The 13,274-nt window shown below is 47.2% G+C and overlaps 1 protein-coding gene across 5 annotated transcripts in view; it reads right to left on the bottom strand.

Moving 5' to 3' along the window:
- The window catches only part of LOC103368088 (neuropilin-2-like), a 91,896-nt gene that overhangs the window by 31,940 nt on the left and 46,682 nt on the right, over positions 1–13,274 (bottom strand). For all 5 annotated transcript variants that reach the window (XM_008296337.1, XM_008296341.1, XM_008296338.1 and 2 more), the window contains exons 8-11: positions 11,310–11,454; positions 7,714–7,889; positions 7,118–7,291; positions 5,756–5,900 (exon numbers count right to left, since the gene is read on the bottom strand). In XM_008296337.1, the coding sequence (XP_008294559.1) occupies positions 5,756–5,900; positions 7,118–7,291; positions 7,714–7,889; positions 11,310–11,454 (640 nt within the window). The remainder of the gene's footprint in view (positions 1–5,755; positions 5,901–7,117; positions 7,292–7,713; positions 7,890–11,309; positions 11,455–13,274) is intronic.

Genomic DNA, 13,274 nt, shown 5'->3' with positions numbered 1-13,274 from the left:
GGGGGATGTTACAGCAGTGTTGGCAGGAGACAAACACTATAGAAGCTACAAACATTGACGCGCTCTCTGTCTTCTTTGTCTTTAAAAGTGTGGATCAAACAGTTGTTGCCTTCCTCTTCAATACTGTTAGAATACTACATACTGAATAAAATGAGTTGTCAGGGTTCTTGGATTTAGAGAGTAACACATAAACATGGACGTAGCTTCCTGGTCTGAAAGGTGAAGCCGACGAGTGCCTTAAACCTGCATTATTGTCAGCAGCCAGCAGGAGGCGACAGTCTGAGTCTGCTTCTCTCTTAAGCTGTGAACTCTTTATGGTCTCAACTTAAGATTATAAATATAAAGTAAAATGTAGGAAGCAGGTTTATTTTTTATTTTGGGTTTACCAGGTGACAGGTTCATTTTAAGAAACAAGCAACATGGTGGTGACTTGGTATCACGACCACATGTAGAGTCAAGCAGTGGATAAAGCAGGATGTCTTAGGGCCACACTGCTTTGTGATTCAAAGCTCTCCCCTGTATCACTGCACAGTGTCCTCAGGTTCTCAGTCAGATCCGCCGCCTGCTCCTAATGTCCGGCTTCAAAAGATCAAGATGGTGACGACCAAACTCCAAGCTAGAGGCTTCACAACAGCAGTCCACAAACCAGTGAGTGAAGTCTGCTCTGTCCATCTTTACATGTGATCCGTGGTGGTAAATAAAGCCCTTCCCATTGACACAATACTTCTAAACAGCATTATAAATGCATTTAGAGTGTTTCAACCCATTAAGATCTGATGCATGTACGTCCTATAAGACCAGGCGCAGCATTTCCCTTTAAAGCTCGACTTTTTATGACATCCACGGCATATCAGTGGCATCATCAGAAGGACACCGACGCTGCATCAGCTGTAAAAGGAGAAGCACCTGTCCCACCAGGTCCTGCATACTGGGCGGTGCCGTGCTTTTATAATCACATCACTTTCATCTCTGCGGTGAGACGAGCAGTGAGGAAAGACCTGAAGGAGGAGCAGAGGAGCCAGCTGAGTGGCTGTAGCTCACAACACATCCACCAATCACATGACAGCGTTTGGACCGGAGCCGCAGTTCACATGTGAAAGTGATCAGCAGTGCTGGACCTGACACACACACTCACACACTCTCACACACTCACACACACACTCACACACACACACTTGGCTAAACCTGAATGAGTGGCTGGGAACCTGGAGCAGCAGAACACCTCCAGATCGTTCCACAACCAGAACAGCATTGGCTTCAGGGTGACCAGGCCCAGTGTGTGTCTGCATTCACCTTCACTCACATGTGGACAACAGATGAGTTGTTGGCCATCAGTCACCAGCACAGATTACGGCATAAATCACCAACATACTGCTACTTGAACCTTGGTTTAGGATTCCTACATGGACGTGTTATGCAGTGTGCTTTGCCAACAATCTTCACATTCATAAAAACCCACATTTGCGCTGGGATTTGTCACAGAATCGTGTCTTTTTTCATGCAGGGGTTCGGGTTCGGGTTCTGTTATGTTCAAAGACTCCTAGACAGTCGCTGTCGAGGTATTTCCCAGCTCTGCCAGTCAGAGGGCCAACCTCTGTGCTCTCGCTTCCCAACTTCACCATCCACATGTTTTAGCACAAGGCAACAGAAGCAAGCCGTCAGTCTACCAATCACTCTGCCCCCATCGGCTTCATCATTGTGATGTTGTTGGAACCCATAAGTTCTGTCAGAATGTGTCTGGCAGTGTCTAAGACTTCCACGATCCCATGATGAACGAAGACGAAGCTGTTATTAGCCACTGAGGCTCCGGACTCTCTCTGTTATCTGCCTGAAGGACCACACCCAAAACATCCTAGTTTCAGTGCAGATGAGAAACGAAGCATGTATTTAGACAACCGAGAACAATCCCTCGTCTTTATGCCAAACAGGTGGCGCGGTGTGCGTGGACATATGTGCCTTCCTGCCTGCCAACAACTAGGTGTGGAGTGAAAGCGATGAGAGCATCGCAGATGTTCTGATAGCTCAGTCATTTAAAACATGAACAGAACTGGCAGCTTGTAAGCTCTCAGTTCACATCCAATCGTTGGGGTTACAAGACCTAAATTACATGTTGCCTTCATAGCTAGCGTGAATGATTAGAACGAGTTGGGCAATAACATTCAGGCTCTGGTTTCTGTGTTTGTGCTGAAGGTTTGGCACAATAATGAGATGCTGCACTACATTATCGTGTGCCCCCTAAGAACTGTGGATCTGTAATTTTGGATTCTTTATTGTAATTGGGTGCTGAGATTGTCTCTCTCATATGAGGAAATTGTTTTAGAGCCCTGAGGACAGGTCAGTGCGCTCCATGGTGAAATATGAATACAATACTGGGGCCGCGGTGGAAAAGCAATTTCTTTCTGAGTTTGTGAAGGCTGATGTTTGGAGGCTGTGATGTGACTGACATCCTCACAATGTCCTGGTCTCCACATGGGAGTGATGAAGGGGGTGTCTTCAGCTACACAGCTCACATAGTACATGTATGTAGCTTGGTTTGGAGCAGATCAGAAACTTGGAAAACTAAAAAAGTTCTTACTTATATCAACAGCTGGATGGGAGTCGACGTGGACATCAGCTGACTGTTTAGAACGCTGTGGTCACATGATCAATAAAAACCAGGGACCGAAGCTTGACCCTGCTCGACACAGTCCACAGAACAGGAAGTGAGAGCAGAGGTCTGAATAGTGCATAAAGCAGGTCTGATCTTTCACAGCAACACGTGTGTTTGTGCTGATGTCAGTGAACACGTGTTGCCTCGTCTCTTCCAAGCCATTCAAATAATTCACTGTTTCATGCGTTACTTCCTAAACAGTGCTGAGAGAGGCGGGACTGAAGCTGGATGCTGAAGCAGTGGGACAGAGTTGTCATGTTGGGTCTGCTATTCGGCCCGTTCAGCTCACATGGACGCTGCCTGACAGAGGCTGAAACGTTGCTCTAAAAACTCAGGAGCCTGGAAAATGTTGGTGTGCAGGCAGAACCGCCTTCTCCAAAAACAGGAACTCCAACAGTTCAAATTTAAACAGAAAGTAAGAGGCTGCCTTTTCATACGGGTCACCTCATGGATGTCCAGAGGAATGAGAAGTATTCCTGTAAATCACCAGCTTTATTCTGAACCGGAGTCTTTCCTTCTGTCTGTCGCCGTGTGTGTGTGTGTGTGTGAGTGTGTGTGTGTGTGTGTGTGTGTGCATTTTGTGTGGTTGTGACTTATGTGTAAACAGCTGTGTTCAGTGGACTGAAGCTGATGCTCTGTTGAATATTTTATCTTCCTTTGCAACACAACTGCTTGAACAAACACACACACACACACACACACACACACACACACACACACAGAAGCAAGAAGAAAACCACAGTGTGCTTCTTTCTACACTCAGATGTGCTCTTGTGCTGTTTTCCATTTATAGCTCCAGTCCAGTGACTGGGGAGATGATGTGTTTTCAGGATTATTATCCTCACATCACTTGGTGAGGAGACAATTAAAAACCAGACAAATTTAACAAAATTCACTTGCTCTGAGCCACTGAGGTGTGGAATTATCTTGGTGTGTGGGTGTGTGTGGTGCTGGGATGGTAGCGGGAGCTGTGGCGTTCACGTGAGGTGGGAATGAGCTGTTATGATGTCTGATGCAGGGATTACATCCAGAGGCAAACATCTGGCACGCAGACAGCCAGACCAGCAGCCCAGCAGCCAAACCGTCTCCATGTTGATCTTTGCTGCCATCACAGGGATGATGGACGTGATGCTGTGAGGTGCAAACCCTGGTATGGACAGAATGACGGCGTGCTGGTGCCGTCACCCAGGCTGACTGGACGTATTAGCCACATGCTTTATGTCCAGGTCTGCGCGCCGCCGCTACGTTATGGTGCATATTTAACATTCTGCTCACTGCCAGTCACCTGAAATGAAAACAGGAAGTTTCCACCAGGAAACCATTTCACCCTCTCATTAAGGACTCTGTTAAGTGGGAGAGTAGTTAAATTAAATTATGTTTGGAACCACAGCATTGGGAAATGGGAAAAGCATTAAACAGATGTAGACAGAGTGAAAGGGTTTTAACTGCATATACAATACCCTCTCTTTACTGAAGGAAAGCCTTTACTATAACTAATAGATCAAATATTCTGTTTTCTACTGACTACAACACTTTTGTAGCTGATATATAAAACAAATAAACCTCTATGTAACCTAAAAACAACCAGACAACCCACTTGTCCTTCACAGTTAGATTCTTCTCCAAGCTAAAGTGTTTTTTGCCTCATTTTAAGTCACCTTTTAATGACGCTAAATAATGTGTTCTGTGTGAGTTTTCTGTCAGATCTGTCCCTGGTAACTGGCTAAAAGCTGTACAACGGTCCAGGTTGCCCCTTCTGTCCCCATCATCGGCAGCCTCCTGGTTCGGCCTGACACATCTGGGATGTACTGTTCCCTTTGGGCGCTCCCTCTCTCCGCCTCACACACACACTCACAGGAGTCCAGAAATACACAGGTGTAGCCCACAGCCCACTTCATGTCCACTGGGAGCAGGTACGTGTCATTTCCTGTACTTGTCTTCACCTGTCACATGACACAAGCGGACTGAAGCAGGACGATCTGATGGCACACGAGGGAGCGGAGAGGACGTAGGCCATGAAAACAGCGTTTGTAACGGGCCCTTTTCCAACAAGCGCAGGTCTCGTTAGGAACACATAAGTGCAGTTATTATTTCTATATCTAATTATGATGACTATATGATGACTGTATTTCAGCTCTAATTATTTCACAATGCAGCAAAAGGTATTAAGAAAAACACCACATCGCTAGTGACGAGCTATCCGTCGTTTTTACTGGCCTTGCAGCTGAATTTATGCAGCACATTATTATTGCCAAAGTTAAGTCATAAATGTGACCAGACTTGCACAATGGCCTGCTTTATTTCTAAAATTGTTTCACGGCTGAGAAACAATTGCCACAGCTAACAAGATCCATACCGCAGCACTGTTTGATAAAACAGCACCACACAGCACCATCGGCCCACTCACGCTGCATCACCGCTCCTTATTGCCAACTGTTGACACTAATCTTTACCCAGACAAACAGATCAAATGCACCGCTGAAACAGGAACACTGATATTTTCTTAATCTTTAACCCACTGATCAGGGACTGATCATGAATACCAAACTTCAGCGGACCGTGTGCTGCAACTAATCCTTCACAACACACCAGCTACATGTTGCTCACGTCACACGCTGTGCACACAACAAAGCACACAGCTGGCCCGTTAGCCACAGTCCCATGACCTAGACACGCTAATCCTGGTCCAGACATGTTGAGAAACCTCCTATGGAGCAAGACCATTAACTTTTACCGCTATTATACGTACAGAAGGCACGTCAGCAATAATATGCACAGGCACACACACACACACACACACACACTGATGTTGTGTTTGCAGATCCGGCGGGATGTGGATCATGTGCAGAAGTCTCACAACGCTTTATGGTTGTGTGATGATGTGAGGCTGCTCTGATCACAGCTGCTGGATAGTTGGGCTTAACTACGTAGCCTTTGTATTGTCTAATGTGTTTGATAAACAAAGGAAGGCCCTGCTCCTCTAAATCTGTACATTTATCTCATCCTGTGTGTGTGTGAGCTCATCGTTCATGGCTTCATGGCTTCTGTGTGTGTTGAAGTGCATGTCTTGGCCTGGAAGCGCAGGTAGCCTGCTGTTGTTCTTACCGGGCAGGTCACAGCCCAGGATCTCCATCCTCATGCCGATTCCAGCAGGCGACCACCTCTCTGGAAACACTCTGATGTGCTGGGCAACTATCTCATCAAACCTCCGCACCTCTGGGGTATCGTAGTGGCTGTTGCCCTCAAAAATCTGACAACAGAGATGGAGATGATTAGAGCTGTTTTCTGATTCTCATTTTGTAACAGTGCAACAGAGTAAAAGTGGCCCGCTGCTGTAGAAAGAGCACTTTCTCCTTTACATGTGCCATCATGTGTTTGTGCTAATTCATGCCTCCTCCACTGGAAGACGGCTTCTGTCTAAGGTAGAGTTTTACCAAAGACAAGCTCTGCCTTGTGCTCATGCTACATATCAGAATGAATCAGTTGTTACAAGCCTGTCATGGTATCAGGCACTGAGACTGAGTTTTCTAAAACAATGCAGAAACCTGTAAAAGCAGCAGAGGCAGTAAAATGTGTAGTTCTGCCATCCCATCCCATCCCTCTCAAGTCTCTGTGAAAAACAAGTGTAAAGTGGCGAGCCTGTGTGCAGCCGTACAGCTCAGCTCATCAGCGTTGTTTCCCGCTTCACTCTGACATGTGTCATAAAAATAACAACAGAGAGCAGCTTACCTTTGATTTTCAAATAATGTTTGAGGCAGCGGCAGCCTCTGGCAGACACAGGATTTATTACACGCTTAAAACTGACTAGACTGCAGCAGCCCTCTGAAATGTGGGCTATGAAAGTTGTGCTATTGGTTTCGTTAATTGAACTGTATTTTCTGTCTTCCCCATTTCTAGAATTAAAAAAAAAAACGTATGATGAATTTCCCAGGATGCTCATTTAAAACGACAGGCAGATGAGAGGGAACAGGATTTTAGCATCAGGAGAAAATCCAGGCGCTCAGTAGTACTATTAAAGCATTTTAAGACATCGCCTCAGAAAGGAGAACAAAGTTTAGAGTGGCCTGTCTCAGAGCGTCGGACTGCCAGCGGAGCTGAGTGCTGATGCAGGAAAGACATTTTTAATTAACACCCATGAGAGACAAACAGAGGATGAGCGAACAAGAGGATGAGAGACGGAGGAAAGCGGAGAGTACATAGAGAGGCAAAGGCAGAGCAGGAGAATGAGGAGTGAGGTGATTAAATTGAATTATTATCAGACCTGAGGCTGTAATAAAACGGCTTTTTTGTTAAACATGACAAGAATGAGCGAGAGAGAGAGAAGGGGCAATGAAAGAGAAGGAGAGCATGGGAGACCGCAGAGAGACAGCTATAAATAAAGAACAAATGAGGAGAGCTGACAGTCAGAGGATGGAGGGAACATGTGTCAGACAGACAGAGTATTTCTGTGTGTTCGTCCTCCTTTACCTTCGCAAACCCAGTCTTGCTGTCGGTGATGTAGCTCCAGTCTTTGCCGGTCAAGCTGTGCGCCAGTTTGTACTTTCTGACAAATGCTCTGTTCTCAGCGCTGGTGCTGCCCTCCAGCCCTCTTGCACCCTGGGTAATAATGCCACGCACCATCTTGGGCACACCGAGGTCCACCTGCAGCCCAGCAAAACACAAGTATTATTGTTGGCTCCCTCTCTGCACCACGGAACCGATCAATGTCCACATCCCCTGGCTGCTGCAGCTGTGACTCCAGCCAGCACACCATCAATCAAAGGCTGGTTTTCCACCCGCCATCTCTAAACATGTTGGAGGCTTTGGAGCTTGATTCTTCTTTGCATTTCTCACTCAGTTTACTCATGCAGCCTGTTGCTTCTGGTGCGCTGAGATGTTTCAGAGCAGGTCCACTCACTCTGCTTGCTCAGTTCATGTCATTGCTACAAATTTAATGCTTATTTTTGTGTGTTCTGATGCACACAAGTAAAATGGACCCAAACGTCAGCCCTCATCTCCAGCTACAGCCTGTGGGCATGCTGTAATAACAGAAACAAGCTCTCTCTACAGGCACGGCCACAAACCTGAAGCCACTCCTCTCCAGCGATGGGCTGCGTCGGGTTTGGAAACCAGCCGGACCGACTGGCCACCAGCCTGGCTGCCCCCATGGAGCCGTGGATGTCCCTCATGGAGGATGCAGAGATCTGGGAGTCCGGGAGCAGCCCAGACAACATGCCTTGCAGCTCTGAGCACGGAGCATCTGAACAGGAGAAAGGAATGAGAACGCCTGTCATTTCCTAAAGCATGGAACACAGGTTTAGATGTTTTCTGAAGCTGAAGGTGGGGAAGCTGAGATGTGGGTATGTTGTAGGGTCGTGCAATCAGCAAACAGCAGAACTCTTGATGCCTTTCACTTCTTTTTGGCAGATCTGTAATAATGTAGCTGAGGAACCTCGGTCTGGGTGCCTCAAAGATCACAGCAGCATTCAGCAACTGACAAGCAGCCAAGAAGCTTTTATGAACCACGCTGTCAGCACCGACCCAAAACACCACGGGATTAGTGTCAAGTGGTTCGTTTCTTGAATGGCAAAGACTTCTAATGTTAGTAAATCTGAGTTAAACACAGACAGAACACAGCATAAAAAACAGACGTATGGGAGAGTTTCTGAATCAGGAGATCCCAGGTAGTCCCGGTCCCATGAGAACAGGGCGACGGGCCTCTTTCAGGGAGGAAATGTGCTTCTTCAAAACGTGAATGAGACAGTAATGTAGCTGCACTGGAACGTCGTCTCTGTGAAACAGGGTCGGACGGCTTGTAATCAGAAGGTAAAAACACGCTGCAGTCATTATTCTTCAAAAGCTGTTGAGCTTTCTCTGAATGAATCCAGTGTGGCTGGATGGGAAACATCTCATACATCCTCCATGAAGACTTCTCCTACTTGTGCCTCCAGGTCTGGAATAACCTGTGTCACTGTTTGATCTCATCTTGGAGCAAAATTCTTGTGTGATTGTGACACGAATTGTTAAAGCGACGGTTGTGTTGCACTCGGCAGCCCGTCTGAGCTGCTTTCCATCAAACCACTTCATTATTTCTCTTTCCTGCTGCTGCAGCGTTGATGCATAACTCCAACCAAGATACCAACGGGGATTCTTGGGGGGGAATTGAGCAAGAAAACTCCCAAATGGAAGAAGAAAATGAAAGCATGCTGCAGATCAAAGAGCAACGTGTTTGAGCCTCAGAATATGGGAGTGCCATAGGACCAAACCAAAGAAGTGACCATCTGCATCTAGAAATGAAACAATGATTGGGAGGGAAAAAAGAGGTGTAAACAGAAGACGTGAGGGAGGAAGAAGAAAGACAAGAGGAGGAAAAAACAAGACAAAAGGTGAGGAAGGGGAGTTAAAGGACAAGGGGGAGATAAAGAGATAGACGAAAGGTCAAACAAAGACGGGCTGAAAAGACTGCGAGTGAATAGAAAGGGTGAGAGAGGCAGAGAGAGAGCGGGCTGACAGCGAGGTGACGGTGATTGATGGTGACATTCTTCAGGTCTTCATGGAGATGAATGTTTAATGCCGTGACGTTTGCAACTGTGCCCCAGTACGGTAAATAATGGATCAACAACAAACAACAACAGCTCCAGCCAGGCTCCCTCAAGCTCCACAACAGAAGCTAAACCTGATTAGCCACAAGAAAATTCTATTATTGTATTGTTTATTTTATGTTTTTTTAATTTCCATCTGCGTAATTCAGCAGCTAGCGGCTCTGGCAGGCCTTTGAATGCAGGAGTGCAGTGGGAGTGGATGAGAAGATCATCTCCACAGTCCATAACAGAAATAGTTCGATATTACACACCAGCATGAGAGCTCTTAAACTCGCACAAAGCGATACGTACACATAGCAGTCGAACAGTCAAGGCCTCACTACCTCTCACACACGGCATGCTCTGGTGTTTCGCCCACACATGGACAAACACACACTCCCACTGCTCTTTCCTGATAACACAGCAGCGCTAAAGCACACCTCTGAGCCGGCCGACACATGCACGGTTTGACAAACACACACACACTCCAGCAGCCTGGTGAGGAGGAAAAACCCAGTAAAAATAAATGATGGATAAGTGCTGCAGCGCCGAAATAAAACCAGATTAAGGAAGAAGTGATGGAAAGAGGAAGAGTAGAAGGAGGCAGGGAAGATTTAAGGAAATAGAGGGAGAGGAGAAAATGAAAGAGGTGGAAGAGAAAAGCAGGAACGGAGGCTGTCAGCAAAGAGTAGAATGAGTAGGGAGGAAAACAGGGCGGCAGTGGAGAGAGATAGGTAGGAAGTGAGGAAAAAGACGAGCAGGAGGCATAAAAGTGTGATTTAAGTTAATGACATGTCACTGGCTGACTGCTTTATGTCTGCCTTTATAGGCTGTGTGGGGCATTACCACGTTTCCCCCGGCGGTGTGCTGCTCGTGTCTCCGTCTGCATGTCTATGTGCAGGGACACAAACAGAGACCACGCTGCCTGCTGGCTATTAGCGGGCATGTTTGCTTACAAACTTGTTTTTTTGCTGCACGTTATGGACGTATTTTACTGAAACTGCAGCAGAACAGTTTGTTTCCCCCCCGCGCCGCTAAAGCACCAAACTGAAGGAAAGGCGAGCTCGTCGGAGGCCGTCAACGTTTTGCATATAAAGTCGGTGTTTTCCTCAGGCCAGTGACGGATTGCAGAAATCACAAGGAGGCAGAGACGGACGATAGAGAAACGGGCAGAAAAAGAGAAAAGCGTTGAATGTGTTCTCAGTGCAGAGGGGTGAGAAAAGCAGGGTGACTGATAATGCAGGTGTTGGAGTAAAAAACAGGCAATCGGTGCACAAGAACACAGGCAAGAAAGCTGATGTATTCATCACACACACACACACACAGCAGCATTATATTGTTTGGGTGTGATTGTGATTTGTGTGGGTGCTGAAATAGCCCTCCTGGATAAGAGCATATCTGTCCCTCTCAATGGCCGCTACGATGGCAGCAGAGAGAGGCCCTAACCTAATAATGATACAGTGGAGCTGGAACACACACACACAAATGGCCTGAAAGTCTCTTTTACCATTTCTATACACACAGACACACACTCAAACACAGACGGTCTAATTAAGTTTTATCTATTTATAGTATTGAGCTGATTATGCTGGTTGAAATCGTGTTTGTTTGCCAGGGCTGCAGATGAAAGCTGAGAGCCTGTTACTCTCTGATGTTATCACCCACACATCACACTCTAGTATTATTCTATTAGGACTGAGTGTGTGTGTGTGTGTGAGTGTGTGTGAGTGTGAGTGTGTGTGAGTGGGAGACAGAGAAGGGGGATGTGTATATGAAAGAGCAAGGGCAGGAGTGTGAGTGCACATGAGAGTGGGTGTGTTGTGTGCATGTGAAAGAGGGAAATGGAGGAAAGCATGAACAGAGTTATGAATAGGACACATGATAGCCTTATTCATCATCTCTAGAAGTGGAAAAGAAGAAGACACTGCCACATTCGCCCATTCTTTTTCAGGAAGTGATTTTTAAGGGAGTTGTTTTTTGGCCTGACCCAGCTTCTGACCCGGTGTCGGCGCCGGTGTATCAGCAGAACGACGCCTGGTGTCACTGAAACCCCATGAAAGCCTGAGAAACTGCAGAAAAAGACACTTTGTCGTTCTTACCTGTAATCTGACAGCCGTAAAGCTCGAAACGCAGCGCGATGCCGTTCTTCCATGTCTGAGGTCTGATTCGTACAAAGCGGGCCAGGACCGGCTGTGGGATCCGATTGAGGACCACCTCCGTGGCATCGGTGTTAGCATGGAAAACCTGAAGACCAAAAGGAAAAGAGACATTTACTGAGACATGCGGCGCTGTGCAGGAAGAGCGGAGGGAGAGGCAGCAGAACCCCGGAGCTCAGGCCGGATCGGGACAGAACCTGATAGCACTGAGTCACAGAGCAGCACCACGTGTGCTGCTCCTGTATACGACATGTGCAGCGTTTAAAGGAAAAAGCAAAGACAGCAGAGCGAAGCCCCATAAGGTTCCTGGACAGCCGTCAAACCGGATCCACAATAAACCTCCATTAAACGGATTTACACAAAACAATGCATCCTAATGACTCTGGGTTTGTCGTGCCACCATGAGGTTCACATTTGTGGTTTATTCAACACAGTTTCTCAACCGTTACTGGATGGTTTGCCCTGGAACGTTCCAGCTCCAGTCTGTCTTAAAGGCCTGATTGTTCCACATGATCCCTACAGAGAACTTTCTCTCAAAGTGCAGACCTACGTGTGCTTCCTACAGTTTCCAAAAGCAGAATGAGCTATCAGGCCCCTTCAGCTATGAAATCAGCTCCCAGAGTGGGCTCAGGAGTCCAACCGCCTCCCTACTTATAGGTTTAGGCTTAAACTTTCCTTCTTAATAAAGCTTAGCGCTGTGGCTGCCTCAGGTGACCCTGAACCATCGCTGTAGGTCTAGTCTGCTGGAGGACTTCCCATGAGCAGCTCTTCTCTACATCCTCCGCTTCTCTCTCCATACATTGGTACATATGCGCCCTGCGGGTCATGGACTTGGTGTCCTCTCTCTCCCGTGGTTCGTGTTTTGTCCTCTCTGCAGGTATTTGGCTGCCGAGCTGCACGTCTGATCTGCTGTGAACCTCCCGCCGGTGATTGTTGTCTGAAGTGTTGCTTCTCTCTGCATCCTGTTCTCGCTCCGCTGTCCCAGCCGGTCGAGGAAGAGGTCCACCTTCCCTGAGCCTGGTTCTGCTGGAGTTCTCTGATTGCTGAAGGGCGGTTTTTCTTCTCACACTAAAGCTTCTTCAGAAGGAACCTTGTTGGGTTTGTCTTTAGAAAACCTTTGTCTTCACTCAGACTTCTCTGACGACGTTAAGTGGAATGACGTGTGTTGTTGAGTTCTGGTGGTATCCGGTCCAACAACATGTGATAGAAATGGATCAGTCTTATGTCTGTGAGCATGAAGGTGAGGTCAGACCCATTCCCATAAAAACATAACAGATGGCGGCTGGCGTGACCCGGTCCACTGGTATTATTCCAGATAACACAGTTTAACAAGAGTCAAACTGACCACGGAGCAGCGCTTCACCTCCATCAAGTACCAGCACTAAATGTACAACACAAACACACTGTTCACCAAGGAAGGAGTGAGTGCACACACTCACACACAGTCTGAGGGCATGCAGTGTGCAATAAATCCAGGGTGTAAGTATGTGGGAGAACATCCTCTTCTCACGTCCTCTTGACTCAGCCACACACAGGAAAACATCTTTCCTCCTTCACGCAGAGTGCAGAGTGCCGTCACCCCTCGATGCACAAACACACACAAGATATTCACGAGCAGACACAAGCGCTGCACACACTGAGCTCCTACACTCCCGCCATGTGCACTCAGAACGACTTCCTCTGAAAACGCACACAAACACAGATAAAAGGAAAGTGAATGGCAGTGCACATGGCCAGAAGCCATCTTTTTGTCTCTTCACATCAAGACTTTCTATCTGTGTCTATCTGACAGTGTCATGTCTGCCTGTGTTTCTCTCCGACAGTCATCTCGCTGGGCTCTCCACAGGAGCACACAGCTGGGCTTCTGCTCTGATCCTCCTCATCTCCCTGACTCTCCTCCTCCTCCTC

The sequence above is a fragment of the Stegastes partitus genome, unplaced genomic scaffold, assembly GCF_000690725.1.
Source record: "Stegastes partitus isolate 25-593 unplaced genomic scaffold, Stegastes_partitus-1.0.2 Scaffold1121, whole genome shotgun sequence".
NCBI lineage: Eukaryota > Metazoa > Chordata > Actinopteri > Pomacentridae > Stegastes > Stegastes partitus.
The sequence above is the reverse complement of the archived record's forward strand: the minus strand, read 5'-3'. Positions and strand labels throughout refer to the sequence as shown.